General features: G+C 44.0%; 1 protein-coding gene across 5 annotated transcripts in view; it reads right to left on the bottom strand.

Moving 5' to 3' along the window:
- The window catches only part of PLCE1 (phospholipase C epsilon 1), a 290,230-nt gene that overhangs the window by 184,809 nt on the left and 83,956 nt on the right, over positions 1-21,465 (bottom strand). The window contains exon 1 of one of the 5 annotated variants that reach the window (XM_019739819.3): positions 19,802-20,139. The exons of the other annotated variants lie outside the window; for them this stretch is intronic. Coding sequence (XP_019595378.1) covers positions 19,802-20,020 — 219 coding nt within the window. The 5' untranslated portion in view covers positions 20,021-20,139. Of the gene's footprint in view, positions 1-19,801; positions 20,140-21,465 lie in introns of those variants that run through there. 5 annotated transcript variants of the gene reach the window in all.

A 21,465-nucleotide genomic window follows, 5' to 3' on the forward strand; every position in this document is an offset into this window, starting at 1 on the left:
GCTCACTGGCCCATGTGGGAATCGAACCGGCGACCTGGGTGTTATGAGCACTGCGCTCTAACCAACTGAGCCAACCGGCCACCCTCGCGGGGTATCTTTTCTTTTTCCTAGTAGTGACACTAAAACTATTTATGACTTTAGAAACTTTGTTCCCATCCTCCCTCCTCCTCTTTCCAGATAGAACATTCCTAATCTGTTTAGTTTGTTCTCACTGGAGGATTAAATGCAATAATGTATGCAAAGCACCAAGCAAGGCAGGTGGCATAGAGGAGGGGTTCAGCAAGAATTATGCTTTTATTCTTCCTTTTCCATCTCCTTTGTCATGTAACAGGCTCTTCTCTCATTTTGCCTCCCATTGTAAACTTTTGTTCCTTTCTCACTGCTGTGCCCCAAATAAGGGAGGCAAGAGGATGGGGCCCTCTTTAGCAACACAGCCACACACTGGCCCTGCAAGACTACAAGCACCAACCCCAACTGGCACCACGCAAAGTGTCATCACAGCCAGGAGCACAGAATTCACTCTTGTCTAAGTAGCTTCTAAGTTCCCTTGATAGGAAAATTGCAGCAAAGAAACCGTGTCCTGATGAGAATCTCTATTCTGTTTTTGCATAACCCAGAGAAGAGAGAGAGGAGGGAGAGAGGAAGGCAGGGAGAGAGGGAGCGGGAGAGGGAGAGCGAGCGAGAGGGAGAGGGAGAGGGAGAGGTCTAAGTAAGTGAGCCGGGAGAATTTGATATAGCCAAGCAATGTGGGAAGATGAAATAAGTTCCATCTGCATAAAGAGACGCATAAGAAGCAGAGAACACGAGAACATGAGAACATGAGATCTCGTAGAGGACTGAAATTGTCAGGAAGGGAACAAGTGTTCTCTTTCTGACCTTGTATGTGGAGGAAAAGAAAATCATGGGGAATTTCAAGACACTATTGGCAGGAGGCTAAACTGGTCTAACTTTTGAGAGGACCATTTATCAATATCCATCACAGTTTTAAGTGGGTATACCTAACATTCAGCAATCCCATTTTTAGGAATCTAAATGACAGAAATATTAACCATGACACAGACAGATGTATAATGATGTTCATTCCAACATTGGTCCTAAGAAAGAAATACGAGGAATAACCTACGTGTTCACCAATAGGGCCTGATTAAGTAAATCATGGCGTTTCCACACAATGAAATACTAGTCAACAGTGGAAACGAATGAGGTAGTGATATATGTACTAACATGAAAAGACTTCAAAAATACAGTAAGTGAGAAAGGCAAGTTGAAATACGTAAAATATAAGCCAATTTTAGCTTTTAAACTAGGGATGTATTCACATAAACATAAGAAAACCATCTGGAAAGTTACATATGCCTGATCTCAACTTTTTTTTTTTGGAGAGGTAGAGAATTGTTACTTTTTACGGCAGGTACTTCTAGATTGTTGAAATTTGTAATTCAGAATACATTAAATAGGAGAGCAAGCTATAGTGCATGGGCTTCGAAGCCACATCACCTGAGTTAAGAATCCCAAATGCCTTGTCCTAGAAGTGACAGGTAACTGAATCGTTCTGCGACTCAGTTTCATCATTTGTAAAATGACAATGCTAGTACCAACCTTATGAGGTGGCTGTGCCAATTAAATGAGTTAACACACATACGGAGGTGAGAAAAGGCCCAGCAAATAGTAATCACTCGATGAACTGTTAGTCTAAAAACAGAATTATTTGTTTGTTTGTTTGAATTACCAGAGGATAGAAGGGGGAAAAATGAGTGCCAGATGATAAAGGGCCCTGAACACCAGGCTAAGAATTAATGAGAATTAATTTATTCAGTAGGAAATGAGGAGCCATGTAGTCATTTAACAAATATTTGTTGAGTGCCTTCTATATGACAGACACTGTCCTACACGGTTGGGACACATGAGTGGGTGAAACGGACGACAGCATTTTAGAAAAGAACTGACGTAATCAAGACTGTTTTTGGGGGTATGATGGACGTAGGTCTTAAAAGTGTTTTATGTGTGTTTGATGGGAGATGATCAGGAATACTGGGGTGGGGTGGGTGTGGGGGGGTGTCAGGCAGGAGGCCATTGCATTGCTCAGGTGTTGAGGGGCTGACACATAAAAAGGAAGTCAGGCCTCAAGCCTGGAAGAGGTGTCTAAGGCCTGAGCTAACAGACAGGAGATCCTTCTGTTAGTGTGGTGGCTGAGGCTGGGGGCATCGGCCAGGGGCAGGGGAAAGGTACGGTGGGCCCGAGAACCTCTGACGACGAGCTTTTCAGAGTCCATCTCAGCATCGGCCAGTCAGTTGGCCTGCAGTCGAGTGACCTGGTCCCAGTCCCGTGCTCACCACCATTGAACCAAGGAGCCCTGGACAACCAAACTTCTCTGGGGCTCAGCATCTTCTTACAAAATGACAGGATAATCTTTGATGATCTCCAGGGACCCTGTGGGCTCTAAAATTCTCTTGTTTTCATGTCACCACCAAGAGGCGAATGAACAGGACTTCCTTTCCCGTTACCAATATATTATGTACCAAAGAGAAACCATTAAAACATAGGATTCAGATGTGCAGGATACTATATGAAAAGACTGTTTACATTCCTTTCCTTTTTGAGAAAGCACATATTGAATTTTAAGCAAAACATCTGCGTCAAGGTCTGAAAATGGGTTACTCAAATAATTTCCTTCCATACATGCAGCTGTTCTACAGCATAAACCATACTCATCCAATGTAACCCTCATCTGTTCCATAAAGAATATGAGCATGCATCTGGCCCTTATTTTTAGAGTAAGAGGTTAAAGGCACAGGGGGTGAAATGCAGTGGAATCCACTGTGCCAGATGCAGACAGGCACTGAAGGCTAATTATAAATCATCACATCTAAATTTGTGGGTGTTCAAATTAGATGGCGTAGAATATCAAAAGAAATAAATTATGAAATATCAAATTGGCAAAGAGAAGTCACAAAAAGCTCACCTTTGATTTGTTCATTCATTGAACAAATCGCTCTCACAAAATAAATCACCAAAACAAACAGACTTTGACTCATTTCCCACTGCTTATTGGACTTTGGTTCTTTTTCCCCTCCAGGGTCATGGAATGCATGAATTTCAGGCTTGCCCTCGTGTTGAGAAAAGCCCTGCATGAAGACAATCAACTCTATGTTAGAAGAAATTGTAACTTTCCTTACCCACGAGTCATGGGCACTGAAGCCAGGCTCCCTGAGCCCCGATCCCAGCTCTGCCACTAACCAGCTAGGTGACTTCAGGCCAAGTTACTTAGTTCCTTACTGGCTCAGTTTCTACATCACAGGGCTGTGATGAGGATATTACCATTTCTACATGGCTTTGAATAGCATCTGCTGTACAGTAAGCACTATATATGTGTTTATAAAATAAATCTTAGTTGCTAGAGGCAACACAAGGCAGCTGAGAGCGGTCGCACATTGATTCGCTTAAAGGATACTTCCTCTCTGCTCATCCTACTCACTTATAAACGTATCATGGAAAACCAGATGTTAGACAAGGACCAGCTGTTCTTCATTTTTACTTAGAAGGGTCTGGGAGGAATTTACACCAAAAAACCTCCTGTCCAGATTGCTGAAATCAAAATGACTCTTTTCTTTAAAAAAGGAGATATGAGTTTGTTGGTAGAGATGAAATTAGAATGCCTTGGCACAGTGCCCACCAGCCTCGGAGTCTGTAATTTCAACCCACTATTTGCTTGAGTTCTTTGAACCCATTTTATTCTTAGCTGTTCTGGTGTGTGAGTGATTGAGTTGTGCGTGTGTGTGTGTGTGTGTATGCACACACATGGTAGGAGGGAAAGGTAATAGCTCAGGGGGAGACATGATGCTTCAATGCCTGAGTCTGGGTTATTTTGATTCCAACACTTAGAATTGTGATCTAGAACCAATTACCTAATTTCTTGAGCCTCAATTACTGGAACTGAAAAATGGTCTTGACAAGTGGTCTCTCGGGTGCTCTTTTCTAGATGAAGACCTATTATTCTAAGTGGATGGTATGATGTATTTTCATAACGACTGCCCCCTTGCAGGCTGCTGCACTGTGCTGGCTGAGACGTGACCTCAGTGTATCTGGTAGCATAAGTGGTTAACAGCACAAACATTGGATTCAAGCCCTATGTTCAAACCCCAGCTTTGCCACTTATCATCTTGTGACCTTGAAAAATTGTCTGAACCTAAGCCTCAGTTTGCCTAACTGTAAAATGGTGATCATGATAATAACAGTATCTATCTTATCAAGAAGCATTTAGCATGACACTTGACGGTCATTAAATAAAAGCTGTTCTTGTCCCCAAGTGACCCAGTGAGATCTTAGGTATATTTACCTTTGGATTGTGATGGGCAGTTATTAGCTGGTTTTTACATGACGTGTGATTACAAAATACAGTGAATGTTTAAACTAAAACAAAAAATAATTATTACAGTAAAAGATACATTGCCATTAATCCCCTGAAAATACTTCCCCTTGCTTTGAACACACTTATCCCAACGTTCTTGCCACTTTCTGAAGCAGTTCTGGAAGTCCTCTCTCGTGAGGGTCTTCAGTTGCACTGTCGTGGCTGCTTCAATGTCTTAAATCAATTTAAAATGTTTACCTTTCATGTAAATGTTTACCTTTCACGTTCACTTTGGGGAAGAGCCAGAAGTCGCACAGTGCTAGATCCAGTGAATAAGGTGGATGAGGACACACCATCATGTATTTATTTGACAGAAATTGCTGTACCAGAAGCATGTATGACATGGAGCCTTTCCATTGTGATCACAAAATACGGTGAATATTGCTGGCAAGTGCCATCCAATGGAAAGGCAGAGATCTTCAATACGGGAAGTGGTACGTCGAACATTGGAAACTGTATGACAAGTTTCAACTTGGTCGGTACAGTCAGTCAGGTGTGAGCTACGGTTGAGACAAGGTGTGTTTTCAAGTGTGCCGTAAATCATCCTCCATCATGACAACACTCCGTGTCACACACAGTTCTGGTATATGGCAATTTCTGTCAAATAAATACATTACAGTGTGTCTTCAGCCACCTTATTCATCAGATCTGCCACCGTGAGACTTCTGGCTCTTCCCCAAAGTCAAAATGATTCAGGACATCAAGGCAGCCACGACAGTGCAACTAAAGACACTCACAAAAGAGGACTTCCAGAACTGCTTCAGAAAGTGGCAAGAATGATGGGATAAGTGTGTTCAAAGAGAGGGGGATTAATGGCAATGTATCTTTTACTGTAATAAATTGTTTTATTTAAACATTTACCATGTTGTTTGATTGCACCTCGTATTGCCTTTTAAAATCACCAGTGAGAACTCTTTTAAAACATGCCATCTGCCTCCTCCACTGTTATTCCCCCCCTTCTCCTCTTCCTCTTCTTCCTCCTCCTTCTTTAAATTTCAGAATAAATCAGCTATTTTAATGTGGGTCTGAGTGTTTGCCTATTTATTATATACATCAGAAGAGATTCTGGGCTTTTTGTAGGAAAGATTTCATGTTGAGATGCTTTGGTCAAGGAGCTGCCTGTCCTGTTGTTTCTTTTCCCTGGACAGCTGGACAGCTGCTGGAATGAGTGGGGCTTCGAGTGGCGGGATGTGGTGGGGGTGGGGTGCTGGGAGCTCAGCCCAGGGCAGATGGGCAGAGGAGTCAGTGAGAAGAGCCCATACAGGGAGTTCTGGCTTTGGCCCCTCAAATAACTGGCTGTGTGACCTTGAACAGGTCACTTAAACTCTCCAGACTGTAAAGTCTTCATTTGTGACATGAGAGGGCCAGCAATGGGCAAAAAACAGGAAGACAGTTCACCCTGGAGAACAAATAGTATATGCATTGTTCCCTTCACTAGTTATTAAAGAAATGCAAATTATAGGAATACAAAGACATCACTTTTACCATTATTAAAAGAAGAATTTACAAAACAATTTTGCTTATCTTTTGCATTACTGGGAGCAGGCAAAGTGGTATAACTGCTGGGATTGGTAAACAATTCATATTGTGTTTCATGAAAGAGAAGGAGGTAAACTTAGGTGTGAATCCTTATCTTGGCAACTCACTAGTTTTGAGACTCAACCTTTCTGAGACTCCATTGCCTCACTGGAGAAAAAAATGGGTGAAATGGGGATAATAAGAATAATGCTTACTTGATGGGTCATTGTGAGGTTTAGACATGATGTCGACAGTAGACCCGCCTCATGTTTGGCCCCTAAGATGCTGCTTATTGTGCTGTTGTGGAGAAGATGAAGGTGAGGATGAGGAAGATGCCACTGCTGCCTGATTCTGCCTGGCTCATAGTAAAATGCCGCCTAAGACAAAAGCCACTCTCTTCTCCTTTCTTGGATTCTTCATCAGAATCTGACTTCTCCCTGGCAGGCAGAGCAGACAGTTGCTCAGCTGTGGCCCCACGCATCCAGTTTCCTAAGGGACTCTGACCCTGGGTGTCAGAGGACCCCAGGGAATCCCACATACGTGCCCCACACAAACATGTCCTACCACGCAACTGCACACGCACATGCACCACCACGCAGCACGTGCCGGTCCTCTCTGGGGGCGACATCCTCCCCGTGCCTACAACATCTGCCTGACTTTCCCTCCAAGCGAACACAGGCCAGTCCCTCCTGAGAGCTCCCGTTCTCTGATGCATGTCTGCTGCCACCATCATCCTACACTTCCTGTGTCTGCCTCTGGCCACCATATGTACCAAGTAACTCACCCCACCCTAGGGAGGCCTTCGGTCACTCGTTTTCAAGTGCTTCTGAAGAGGGTTTTTCTCTTCTTCCTCAGATTTCTCCTGTGATTCACCTCTTGCTTTTCAGTAATTCGAGCTCAGCACTGACTGGAATTGCCATGGAGCCTTTATCTTTTCAGCATCAAAGATGTCGCTTCTCAAATGTTTCTTTGAATTCTTTCTCAATACCAGGTTGGTCCCATTTTGCAACCTGAGTCTGGTCCCATTTTGCAACCTAAGAAGGACTAAAACCTGTTTTCGGTCGTTAATTTTTTTTTTTTTTTTCTCAGCTGTAATTTCAGAGAGCCGCAGAACCAATGAACTGAAAGGAACTCATGGATTCCTCATTTCATTCATGAAAACACTGAGGCCCTTAAGGGAAGCTTTGTGGTGCTCACACAGGCGTGAGGTACTCAGGAGACAGGAGCGACCGCTGGGCTCCTAGGAGGTGCGCCTTCCACCCCTCAGCCTGCCATGAGCCCCACTTCCTTGATAAGCCAGGCCCAGGTCATGCAAGGCATGGCTTCTGACAGACAATGACTGTGTTTGCTTCGATGGAGAGACCTGAGGGTCCTGGGAGCTCTGCAGAAATAACTCCCCACTAAGTGTCCCAAATCCATCACTCATTCATCTCTCTTCAGGCCTTTTGTAAATGACATGTCCTCTTCCTGGTGACTCTAGCCATGTCACATTTACTCTCCAGGCGTTTTCTCCCTGAAGCCTACCTGAGCCTCCAATCCCAGGTAGGGAACCCTCCTGTGTGTCCCCAGCATCACTTTGTATGTCTTCTCTCTGGGCTGGGGATTGCTCACCAGTCTTGCAATACAGCATTACCTGTTTGCATCCATGTTCCCTAGAGGTTTGCATGCAGCATGAAGGCAGAGCAGATGCAATGAACTCATACCAGACTGACAGTGACCTTTAAAATCTCTCCCACCTGCAAAGACTCAGGGGCTGAGCACTTGAAGAAGGGAAGTCCCAAGGGAAAAGCCCAAGGACAAATGACTTCACAATTTTAGACTGAATGGCCCTCTAAATTTTCAAAAAAATTGGAAATCAACTTTTTACCCAAGCATATAAAGGGAGCAAAGCAATGAACAGGACCAGGTGAGCATACCCAAGCCCCCTCCTCCAGATTCATACCTGTTCTTATCCTGGGGGTCTGATTCTGCAAAAAGGAACGAGCCTTTGCGAGCATCCTCACCTTGTTACTTTAGCAGCCTGGCCTTTGACCCAGGGTGACCCAGATTCCTGTCTTCCCGTCAGGGGGACCCCAACAGAGGCAGGAAGGGCAATGTGGAGGTGGGAATGGAAAAACTCTGGGAATCAACTTCTCTGGATTCGTTCCCCACATTATCTCATGTAACGACCACCTCCACCCATCCCAATGCCTGCCAACAAACAACCCTAAGATGTAAGTCCCTCATGATCTCCACTTTACCCAGGAAGAAACAAGGAGACGCAAAGCTCAGTAAGTCACTAAGAGCACAGACAGACAAACCAGAGGTTATGCTGACACTCGCCCAGAGCTCCGGGCTCGTAACCATTGCCTGTTTTTGTAATTTCCTACAGAATCTTCAGAAAGGGCCAGGGGTGCATAGGTATGTCCTCCTGAACCTTTTAAACACTCATTGTACTAAAAGGACAACTAGGAAGCTTAACTCGGGTATTTCTAGTATTGCTTTCTGTGCAGTCTCCCTGCTTGGGCTGCTCCCCACTCCTGGAATGAACCTCTTTACCTCCTGTGAAGGTCAGATATCCACTGGGTCCTATCTGTCTACTCCCTTGCAAAACGGGCTTCAACCCAAGTTAACTTCTCGTTCTCTATACTCCTATGATGATTATGGTAATATTCCACAGAATTGTCCAAACACTGGTATAATAATTTATTAGTTTATAACAACCATGAAAACAAATACTCTTGAGACTCTGCTAACTGCTAAATATATTTTTCTTATTTAATTTTCATGATAATTCCATAAAATAAATATATCTCCCTCCTTACAAAAATGATATTGAACCTTGATGAACCTATCTGAAAAAAGTAATGTATCCTAACAGTTCAGTGTGTGCGCGCTGTATTAGTCTGCCTGGGTTCAGTCTCAGCTCAGTAATTAGGGAAATGTGCACGTACTGTTTCTCTAAGCTTCAGTTTTGCAATCTATAAGATGGGGCTGCTGACAGGCCTAACATGAGGTCAGGTGCATGAAGTGCTGAGTATAGAATCGGCAAAGAGTCAAGTGCCCAGTGACAGTGACTACTTAATATTATCAGGAAGAAACAGAGCTTAGAGTCAACTCTCTATTGTCTGACTCCAGGGCCCATGCTGCCTGCTTTGCATATAATCCTGAAGTAGGCAGTTTATTATCTCTAGTTTAAAGAAATAGTTTCTAGGTTCAGAAAGGTAATATGACTTGTTCTTGATCACACAGCTGTTAAATGTCAAGGCTGAAGGCTCAGCCAAGCGCAGCTTAACCTGACTTCCCAACAGCGAACTGCCTGTGTGAATCTGTTTGTTTCATGTAGTCGTCTTCCTTCCACCTGAGTGATACGTTCTCAGAGCCCAGCAAAAGCACTTCCACTTTCCCTGCATTTCCCAAATGGCCTGGCCAAGCATCACACTTGCTGTGCTCTCAACACACCACTGGTAAAGGAAATACTGATTGCCCTTGCTCAGCCTGGCACCCAGCTCACTCTTGAAAACCACGAGCAGCATCAGCCATGATGTGGAGACTCCTAAGATGGAAAGAATACAAGAACAATGATTCCAGAGTCACCTAAGAATCATCTGCCCATTATACTTATAAGAAATAAACCTCACATAGTAATTCAAGGTGCTTTAAGAAAGACGGAATGTTCTACAGGACAAACACCACAGCTTCTTCAGTAAACAGTGTGAAGAAAGAGAGGAATCTGTTAGAGACGAAAAGACTCAAGAGACAGAGCAATAAAAAACCAAAGTTTCAAAGCCATTCTGGGTACAATCAGGAAAATTTAAACATCGGCATGTTATTACATAATAATTTGGAATTATTATTTATTTGTTTAGGTATGATAATACTGGAGTGATGTTTTCTAAAAAGCCTTTATCTGTAAAAAGGATACAATGAAGTATTTATGGATGAAATGACACAGATGTGGGGTTTACTTTAAATACAGCAGGAAGGAAAAATATTCCTGGGAGGATGTTGATGAAACAATATTGGCAAATGTTGGTAAGTTTTGAAGCAAGGAGGGCCTATGGAGGTTCATGATAATATCCTCAATGTTTCTGTGCTTGTTTGAAAATTTACTCAACAACAAGGTTTTGTTTTTTAAAGAAAGAATGGTGAGTCTCCAGCAAGTATCGGTTTTATTCTACAACTATTTTTCTTCCTAGAGAGTTCAGCTTCCTTGATGACATGGAAAGTCATCCTCTTACGAAGGTTCCCAAACGTACTCATCCAAGTGAAGCACCTATGGTGATGACAGCCCACCTGCACCATCTGCCACCCCTTCCCAATCAGCCTGCTTGAAACTGACCTTGTCACCTCCCACCCAACAAACTCCCTGTCTCTGCCATGGCTGCTGTCTCCTCCCACTCTTCTGGCAGAAACCTCAGTACAGACTTTGCCTCTCTCCTCCCCTTCATGCCTTAGGCCAGGCAGCCAATGATACTCTGCAACATGACTCAGACGGACAACCTTCCTCTCCATTTTGACTGCTCCCACCCCGTCTAACGCCTCAGCCCCTCACTCTTGGGTCACTGCAGTGGCCTCCTAGCAGGTCTCCCTCCTTTGACCGTCCTCCTTTCTGTGCAAATCCTTGGAGTTTGCAAAACTCCAGATTGCCACACTTGATGTTTTTCCTTGGACTTGCTCGTGTTGAAAGCCACCTGGTTCTGGCTCTGTCCACTGACAGCGCCCTCAGGTCTTACAGTTGGGCTCCGTCTTACTACCTTTAGCAGCTCACTGCATGCCTTCTCCAGCCACTTGAGAATCAGTCTGGTTACAGCTAGCCTGGAAGCTCAGTCGAGGCTGGGGTCTGTTCTGCCCCCTCGACGTCCCAGCACTTAGCTCAGTGCTCGGCACACAGTTGCTGAAGGTGTTCAGTAAGTACTGCTTGAATGAATAGATTTGTGGATGAGCCAATGTTAGGTTGGTGCAAAAGTCATTGTAGTTTAAAAGGTTAAAAAAAAATGGCAAAAACCGCAATGACATTTGCACCCACCGAATACCGCGAACAGAATCACTGGCTTCACTTTCCCCTCCATGGACGCCTAACTATGAAGTGCTCTCTTCAGCAGAGCTCCTAATCTTGTCGGCCCCAATCCCATGATGGCCAAATCTTCAAGAACTTTTGTTGGGAGACTTTATCAAATGGTATTTGCTAATCCAAATAAAAGATATTCTAGGGCTTCTCTTTTCTCACATACACAGTCTAAACACACCTTAACTGATAGGTCAACTAACCTTAGCTTTACTCTGAGTACATGTGAACTTGATCTGGCCACCAATGTCTCTGATCCTCAGTTTCATCATCTGTCAGAGGAGGGAGTGGGTGGGCAGCTGGTGGGATCCTGTCAGTTATAACCTTCTTGGTACTTCCTTTTATAGAAGCCGTGATGCCTTCTGCCTAAGGTGTGATATGCCTAAGTGTAGAGAGAGCTTCCTCTTTCTCTTAGGTTCCAGCTGCTTGTCTGACAGGGAAATCAGACTTGCTGATGTGACGTTCCTCTCTGGAATTCACCTCCTGATGGAGTTTCTTTCATTCTTTCACTCCATTCATATGTATGAAGTTCCTACTATGAGCCAATTCAATAGTAATTTGTCCCTCTTAGCGCTAATACGGTATCTCTTAACAAAGGTAAGTTATGCATCTTTTCAGTCTGCCTTTATAACCACTATGCTATTCCATATCCAAGGCAACCAGGTAGGGTGTGTGGTTGGCTCATCATTTTGTAAATGAGTCAGCCGGATAAGCAACACACTGAAGGCCAAACAGGAAGGGAAAGGCAGGGGCACCTAGAATCTATGTCTCCCAACTCCGGAGCCTAGACCCTCAAGCACCTCCCATACTGCCCCTGGGAGCAGGAAGCAGGACAGCTGGGAGGGAGCAGAGAACTGGGGTCCTGGCTAGTGGAGCCATCTCCGCAATCTGTGCAAGAAACAACGAAGCAATGACCCAAATAAGGCTGAATCTGGATCACAAAGATCCCCCAAGAACAGCTGAAGATGACAGACTCCCTTTTAGTCCTGGAGGTCGCTCAAGTTCAGCTCTGCCTTGCAGCCTGAGAAGAGCCTGACCAGGGAGCTGGGCCGCAGCAAGGCCCACGGGCCTGGGCGGTTCCTCCAGAATACGGAGTTGGAGGGAACATGACTCAGTCTCACAGGTGTACCACCTGTACCTCTGTATGAAATCTGGCCTGTTAATAATCTGTAAACGAGGAGGACACCACCCACTAAGAAGAGTTTTCTGAGAGGACTACATGAAATGTCTCACATGAAAACAGCGAGCTTGATGCCAGACCTGATTATTTCTCTTCCCCCCACTTTCTAGTGCCCCTCGCTCCTCTCCTATGCAGCCCTGTAGCTGTGGCACACAGCAAGTGCTCAGCTACAGTTATGATAAGGAATGGAAAGGCCCACAATGTACAATGGTGATTAAGGAGCCCGTAGGAGAGGGGTTCTGTGGAGGAGATACAGCCAAAGCAAAGACACAGAGTGCACTTTCCCCAGTGTATCCATCCTGGTGTGAGCCCCGAGGTGCAGCCAGCACGTGGCACACAGGCCTCTGTTGGCATAAAGAAAACTAGTTTCTCTAGAAAAAGAGTTGGTTACAGAGGGAGTAGAGGGTAGAGGGAGGCATTTTAAAGACGATTAAACGTATTCTTTGTTAAGCAGTTTCTGAAAGTCTGAAGTTACCAGCAATTGGAAACCATTTCTGGGGCAGCCATGTGAGAAAAGCTTGTTGCTAACAAGTTTTGAATTGTGCTCTCATCTGATTTGATTTTTCTAATCAAAACTAGACATGAGAGCTGAAAGGGGCAATTAGTCAGAATTCTCCTTCTATGGAAAATTCACCAAGAAAATGACGGGATATCATTTCTTCCCCTTGTTCCTGCAACCATCAGGGTAAACATCTCTGAACCAATGCTGCTCCTCATCCCGTGGCAGCTCCTTGTGCATAAGCACAGCTTCCGAACTAACCTGCTGGGGGACCCTGGTTGTGAAACGCTGCCCCTTGGGGACTGATGAAGTCCTGCACTGAAAGGGAGTGTCCACCCCCTGTGAGTAACTATCCTGCTGGCCTCTGGCTTCCTCCACCTGGTCTCCAGGCCTGGCTATTCCCTCACCCTGGAGCACTTCTCTTCCTGACCCTCCTCCTCCAAACTTTCACCTGAGGGCTACTCCCCCTGCAGGTCTCCTCTTAGATAAAACTGCCTCCAGGACATCTCCCCTGCCCACGTCTGGGTTCGCAAACTCCCACAATTGCCCGTTCTTTCTCCATGCAGGCACTTCTCAGACTAATGATTCTCAACCTGGACGATTCGCCTCCAGGGGACACTTGGCAATGTCTGGAGACTTTTGGTTGTCACAGTGGTGTGTGTGAGAGGATGCTACCGGTGGTATTTAGTGGGTCGAGGGCAGGGGTGCTGCTAAATATCCAGCAACACGTACTTCAGCCCTCCAAAAAAGAAGTATCCAGGCCAAAATGTCACTAATCCTGAGGCTGGAAAACCCTGCTCTAGGATAATTGTTTACTTGTATCGTTTTTGCAATGGCTGTCTCATTCATATTTGTATCCTCAGTACAATGCCTAGCGCATTCTAGGTGCTCAAAAAAGACCTGTTAAATGACCGAATGACTTCCACCCCAGCTTGCCTGACCCTCACCAACTCCCTGCACTGGCCTCTCTACTAACCTAGAACAAATTCTGTGCTGACTCTGCCCTTTTCCCTCCATTCTACTCCTGCTCTATGCACAGCAGGTCACGGATGACGGGATAGGGCTACCTGCAGCAAAGCACAGAGCAGGACATCTGGACTATTCGATCGAGCAGGGCTAGACGAAGTCACCACTACGAGAAAGGGAAGAACGCCTGAACCAGCTGGGAGCAAGGCCAGACCACCAGGCAAATCGGGCAGCTGGACTGTGCCGTTAGGGGCTCAAAAGCTGATTAGTTTTCAAATCCTCCACATGCCTTTTATTGAATTAACGGACAGTGAGCGTCTGTTTCCGAGGTTGCAGGAATCTTCTCCCCCTTTAGTGAAGGAGCCCTGTGTGATGAATACTTTCTCGAAACACTGAGTCACTGCCCATTTGTTTCTTTGTGCTTTTGCTACTGAGTTCACATGAATAATTACCAGCGTATTTTACATGGTCCTAAGGGGCTGGGTTAATTCTCAGCAATTTCAAGAATGAAATGTTCAGAAAGACTTTCAAGACCATGACACGACAGGGTTTGGGAATTCAAAATCACTGCTGTCTAAAACATGTTTTCTTATTTGATTTACTACATTTCATGTTTTATGTATATATTATAATTTATGTTCAAATAATATAGTGCAGAGAGATGAAGCCGGCAACCAGACAACGCAGAGGTGAGGGGGCTGCTGGATTTTTTGAAGCTAAAAGTCAGTTGTTTTAACCAACAGCCCCACGACTTCCCCCTTGAATTCCTTTAAACTCTTGGGTGAATGCCAAGCTGTCCCCATGATTTATCCACATCCAGTTTAACAACTAGGTCTAGAAAATTCTGGTACATCTACTACTATTGGAGCTAGTATTTCTGCTTCTAAAGATGATGTAAGAGTGAGATTCATTTTGATAGATTTTTCTAAAAAGATCAAGGCAAACGATGTATTACGCCTGCCGGCTCCTTTTCCTGTCTCCAAAGGAGTGTTCTGATCCTCTGTAAAAGTTCCGGGTCTGTGGCTGGCTCCTTCACTCCGATTACCTTAAAAGACCTTCTCATTTTTAATATCTGATCCTTATAGATGCTCCTTAAATTACGTGTGGATTCGTTTTGTGGGCTCCCCTGTTTTTCCAACTGAATTAACTTTCTATGTCTCTTTTGTATGAATATGTCTTTGCCTTGAGCAACCTTTTCTGAACTACATCTGGAAATAGCAATTGTTATCGCAACCTCCAGGGCTATGACAGCCCAGAGAGGGAAAGCACAGAGAGGGCTTCGCCCGGTGCCTGGGACAAAGTATGTGTTTAGCAAACAGTTATTTATTCTTATCATCTTGGCCAAAAGTGGTGTGTTAGGAAAAGGAAGCTTGTTCTTCTCAATCCCATCTCCCAAAATGGCTTTTTGAATCTTGTCATATTTTGTACTTCCTAAAAAGTGTTTGGTAATGTTTTTTAAAATTAGTGGGCAAGACACTACAGACAATGTTTTTCCATAATTACTATTTATGTTTTTCTTAGTTTTCCTGTGTTGTTTACATTATCTTGGTTTTCTGCTCTTGCACCAGATTGTTAAACTTATTAGGGTCATTGAATTACAATAGTTACACACAGATACTCCCTGCACCTTCTGCGGGGCTTCTCTTCCTTTTCTTCTGTAAAATCATTAGTGCAGGAAATGATCATTTGAGCTAATTCATCCCAGGGAGGTATTTTGCCAATCGACAAGCTAGCAAACACACTCATTATTACTAATTGGCCTGATTTTTCAGCTTGGTCAGTCCCATTCCAGTTTCCAGCTCAACCTCATTATTCTTGTCAGGTGGCCCATAACCCCTTTCTACTGCCATTGTTTTCATTAACTGTTGGCTCTTTCTACCCACTGGGCATCTCCTGATGGCCTTTTTCTGCTGAGTTTCCTTGGATTTCTCCACTACATTGATAATCTGTATTATGACCCTGGTTTCTTACCCTTCTTTGCCAGCTGTCTCACGAGAGCCTTTGATTCCTGAGAAACTCAACAGCCCTGCCTCTGCTCTCACTAGGACCCTCAAATCTCACCTATTTCATGAGTGCTATGTCCTATTGCTATGTGTGTGTGTATATATAAAATGTATTATAGAGTCCATTACACATATAATGACCACAAAAAGTTCTGATCTCAGCCTCTTTCTCAGTTGCCCAAATTAGCCCCCAGAACATCCCAATTGTATGCTACTAAGTTGTAGTGCGGACGGAAGGGGAGAGTTGGGCATGATGTCCCTGGGACATGGATGGGACAGCTTCCATCCTATTGATTTCCTACTTCTCATCATTTTCACCAGATGATCTTTATGTAACAACTCCCTCTGCCAACTATTGGAAAAATGGAGCCACTGTTCTGGAAAGCCCTAAGTCTTTCCTGTGTCCTTCACTTGCCTAAACTTGCAATGGTCGCCACAGTTCATTCTTAATGGGTGCAGTTTGTTGACTCCATTTAATTCCTAAGCTGGACTGACCCCAAAGGAGACGTCACTGAACATACAGAACCTCTGGCAAAACCCCTCTCCCTCACCACACACACACACACACACACACACACACACACACACACACACCTGCTACTTCTTTCTATGTGTCCATGTTGCAGGTGAGAACATGGGAATTATTACCATGAGCTGTCTAAGCAGTTTTAATTCAACTGGCATCTTGCGGCCTGGCATGTCAGGGTGTGAAATAATACACAGTAGGTGTTTTACATTTTTTTTCTTCTTGCAGCGACAGCTCCTTTGGGAAGCAGTAGAAGTGGGTGCCAGAGACAAGTGCTTCTATTATATTACTCCGCCCATGTCACACTGCCACTGTGGGGACCGGGGACCACTATGTACGGGAAGCTCTCCGAATGGCACAGGCTGGACTGTTGGAGTTGTATCACCTGCCTCCGAATGGCAAACTTCTTGAAGGCAGGAACTATGATTTACTATCCCAGGTGTCCCCTGTATTCCTAATATTAGGACTTTCACTTAGTAACTGTTTAATCCAACTGAACGTGAACGGGAAGGAATCTGTCCGTATAATCAGTCACTTACACACCTATCATGTGTGTCATGCCTTATGGACCCCGCTTTCTCTCCCTTATCCACCCCCATGCTGGGCTACTCTCCTTTTTCAAGAATCTCTACAATACCTAAAAGTTCATGAGGGCAGGGACCAGGTCTGTCCAACTTATTGCTGTATCTCAGGGCCCAGCAGCGTGTGGCACATAAGGCCCCCAGTAAACATGTACTGAGCCAATAAATCAATGAGAACAAACCTGCTTCCAACTCAGGCTGCTTTCACGGAAAACTCTCTGCCCAATACCAAAGTGTCACCCGTGTCCATTTGTGTCAAACAGACCTATGTATGTCACTTGCCATACACAGAACAAAACAGACGTGGTGACACTCACGTGGGAGCAGAGGTGAAGTGGGCAGAGTCAGGGGCATTTTTCCAATGTGTGTGTATAATTAGTGTAAATGTTTTCAAAATTATAACTGATAAAAAGATTTCTAAAGGAGGCCGTGCTCACTTTAGTTGATGGCATCATTTCTGACTGTAATAAAGGTTAGAATTTACAGTGGACCAACAGTCAGTCAATGCCCTTCACTCAGTATGTGTAGATCACATGCCACAGGCATTCACACACAGTATCTTCCTCCATCACTCTCTCTCTCTCCACCCAAATTCTGATAGCAGATTTGGGATTTATTTGCTGCTGTAGTTTTCTCCCAGTGGGTTACTGTGGCTATTAATTTCAGCAGAAGCCATTCTGAAAACTGAAGAAGAAAAAGTGAAAAACGGTTGCAGAAGAAGGAAGCCTTCACTTTAAATCAGTTTCCAGGTGTGGTCCCGAAGGCAGTATCAACACCTGGGAAACTGCTAGATGTGTAAGTTCAGGGACCTACCTAACCCCAGTCTTCTAGAATCAGAATCTCTGGGGTGGGGAGCCCAGGAAGCTGTGTTTTAACCCCAGTATGCAGGATTGCTTATGCATACTCAAGTCTGATAAGGGGTGAGAGTGGAGTTCTAAAGCACTGCTTACTACTTTTCCAAATTCTTTCAGATATTGCCTAGGGGAGAACGGGGTGTCTGGAATTCCTGGAGGAGGTTTTTTATTATTTACCCTTTGTGGTCTTTGAATTTTTTTCAGCCACCCCCATGTCTTACCATTTCAATAGAAAGAGAAAAAAACAAATAAAGGGAAACTTTATCAAGAGCACTTTAACAAGAAAAGGATAACTCCTGGCAATTGTTCCTCAACTGTTTACCTAGATAATTACCCTTCTTTCCGAAATTACAGGGAAAGAGGAAGAAGATACAATGAGGATAAGGTAATACACTGAAAAAATTAGATTTCATTTTTTGGTCTTCTAAAAATATTAGAGGACTAAGGATAACCCTAAAGAAGACATCAGTCTGACAATGAGTCAAGTTAGGACAACATCAGGCTTTACCATTTCCTTACTATACAGCGTGATTTATTTTTTAAGCTCAATTATAGACAGCTCTTGTAGTAACAGCTTGTATAGGTTCCTTAATAATCGGAAGAGAATGGACACAGCACAATTAAGAGTTTTCATGTTTTAACCCTTGGGATGAAACATGAGAGACTATAGCTGCTCTCACACCTTCTCAAACTGAGCCTTAAGCCTGCCTTAGGATGAGCCATCCCACTGAAAGAAAACACAATGGCTAAAATGCTAGGGTAAAGTAATGCAAAACGCAAAAGACTCCACTACTAATCTGTTTCCCAAAGAAAAAAGAGAACTGCATGAACTAAAAGGGCTCATCAGAAATAAAAAACAGTAAAAAACAATGGGATGTACAGATCTCTTCTCATCCAACCAAAGTTGTAGGATCAGAGTCTTCTATATTTAACAAAAACAATTTACTTTCAATAACTAATAGAGATCCAGAGTCCTGCATCTATCCACCTGCCACAACAGCCACAGGCATCCACTCCTACCAAGATACCTCACACCCTCACTGTAATGAGGTGTGCCCAACACCCCCCTTTCCTCACTTTGACAACTCCACATTACTTTAGACACAAGGAAAATGAGCTTGTGTTAGGAAACTGACAGGCTTTCTCATGTTCTTTTCCAAGGATTGTTATCTATCTCTTAGGGTGGTAGAAGGAACGAACACTTCATTGATAATTGTAACGCTAATATTCATAAAACATCATATGCTCTTGAAAAGGGTTACAGAAATTCACGGATAGAATTGTGAACCATTTCAAGAGTAGTCTTCATAGCTTGAATTCCTTAAACACAGTACTTTGCAATGAAGTTAGCCAAATACAGAGAAACAAAACAGTTTTCAAGTTTTATTCTGGGTTATTTTTAACTCCAGATTTTTTTTTTTTTAAGAAAAGGAACAGAATTTGGAATTGAGTTGGTGGTGAGCAGAAAACTACTGTTCCAATTATCTCTTCTTGAGCTATCTTATCAAAGGTCTAACGCACTTTTAATATTTGTGAATCAATAGCTTAACCACACAGATAGACTGCATGACCTTTCAGAAAAACTATGGACATTTACACTTAAAAAAAATGTTTAAGAAGTATGTTTGAAGCATCAAACAAATATGTAGCTCATTTCAACCAGGGATGCTATCAAATATGATCGTATTGAACTCCTAAGTATAGTTTGTTCCTCTTAAAAACTAGTTATACTTAAGGATATTCCTGACCAGTACCATAATCACAAAAGCCAAAAGATAAAAGAGAAAAACAAAACAAATCAGATCTGCAAAAAGATCAACTTACTCAAAAGCTAGCATTCTGAAGAAAATAAAAGTTTTTGTTAAAGGAGATGTTGATTTACAACCACAGTTCATTATGAAAAAAAAAAAGGAAAACAAACATTTAACAAATCCTCAGGACTCTTCTCAAAATCTTGTAGATCAAAAATGCAAAGAAGTCATCTCGCAGCTGCGATTTCAAAGAAAGAAAAGCCTGCATCTCTATAGTTAAGTATTTTGGGTTAAAACATTTTAGAAACTTTCTTAACTAGAAAGGAAACTTCCCTGATCCTCTCTGTGAAATGTCTCTGAGGAATTGTGTCTTGGCTAACACTGCACAGCGGTGTGAGTGAAGGAACCGTCCCCAGGATCCCGCGCATTAAGAACGTGGGGGACTTCTTGGATAACAAGAACTCTTACCTCGTCTTCTTTAAGCCTCCAGCATCCGCATCCATCCTTTACGAAGGTAAAATTGGGTACCGCAGAGAGAGGAAAGAGCCAACCAACCCTGAAGGCAGGCTGAGAGCATGCAGAGCCCCAGCTGACAGCCTGCTTCCCTCTCCTGAGGCTCTCTGCCTCAGAGGCTGCACAGAAACCAAGCCCGGTGCCAAATCTTAATCCCTTTGCAGAATCTCTCATGGAGCTGCCTCACCTCTTCCATTCCCGCAAAACCTCTTCCTGCTCTACTTCCTTCTGAAACCATTAATCACTGCAACAACCCACCCAGGAAAGCCCGATCTCAAACCATACTGAAAAAGCCTGCAACGTGCAGGGAGATGCGTGTTTACATTAGCCAAAATGAAATGATGTCATATCCAGAATCAAGGGAGGGCCTCCATCCAGAGTCAGGGCATCGTAAGAACTGCTGTGAAATGCAACTTTTCCTGATGGAGGGAAAAAAAAAATTTTCATCCTTGGGTTTTATGAAACTGGCTTCTATAAATTTAGGGTTAGTTGGATTGCTATGTTCTCATCAAGAATATCAGGTTTTTCAAATAGAAATTCAGAATTTTTCAATTACCTATAGTTTTAATCGAGATAAAAGAAAAAGGTAGCAAACAGAACTCAAAGTGTATTTGTGAGCAAAGAACCTGGTATCTATCGAGGTGGGAATGGTAGAAGGCACCACCCCAGGGGTGTGGGAACCTGACGTGCGGAAGGATACCAGAGATGTAAACGCCTCACGAAAGGTAGTGCTTCCTTAAGCCAGAAGTCTGGTTTTCCATCTATAACTTGTAATGAACAACAAAGCCCAGGGAATCCCAGGACCATGACTGATGGGCAACTGCTACTGATGACTTCAGGATCTTATGGTCCCTGGTTGGGGTGGGATGGGAAGATCTGAGAGGCCGTGCTGCTGCGGGATGAGAAAGGGGTCAGCGGAAGGGAAAGAGTTTGTCACTGGCACCCGCTTGGGAGGAAGACCAGGTAAGGTGTCACAACTGACCAGCAGCTGGCTTCAGACTGGCGGGGATGCCAAAGGCAGACTGTTTGTTTCTGGATGTGTTACTGATCACGAAGTGGTCTTTTTGGAAGTACTGACCATGTGCGAGGCAGTGTGCTAAGTAAGTACGTTACGTGACACCTCATTTAAGCCTCACCACCACCCTATGAGTAGAGACTCTTACTGTTCCTGTTCCGCAGACGAAGCGAGTGAAGCTCGGAGAGGTTAAGTAGTGGCAGGCTGGTGCGCAGTGCCACCAGCTTGGTGTGGTGCACTCCTTACCACCAGTCTATGGCTCCTGCCAGCTCCGCCAGCTCTCAGCCATGTCACTGTAAGCATGCTCTGCACGCTGCAAAGTGACAAAGTGCTACTATTAGGTTGATGCAAAAGTAACTGCGGTTTGAAAGGTTAAAAATAATTGCAAAAACTGCAATGACGTTTGCACCAACCTAATACGTAAAGGTGAGGGAAGCATGTGCTTGTAACTTCCCAAATGCACACTCCAAACCCTTGGCTGTTGCTGCCCAGGAGTGCCAGGCCACGGAGCTCCTGACCTGCTTGCCAGGCCCTTGGCAGGAAGGTGGAACCTCCAAATGTAGGTATGAGAACCAAATGCCACATAAAAGGACCTCTGGCCTGA

Source organism: Rhinolophus sinicus, chromosome 15, assembly GCF_057876585.1.
Source record: "Rhinolophus sinicus isolate RSI-liver-muscle chromosome 15, RSI-T2T, whole genome shotgun sequence".
NCBI classification, from domain to species: Eukaryota; Metazoa; Chordata; class Mammalia; order Chiroptera; family Rhinolophidae; genus Rhinolophus; species Rhinolophus sinicus.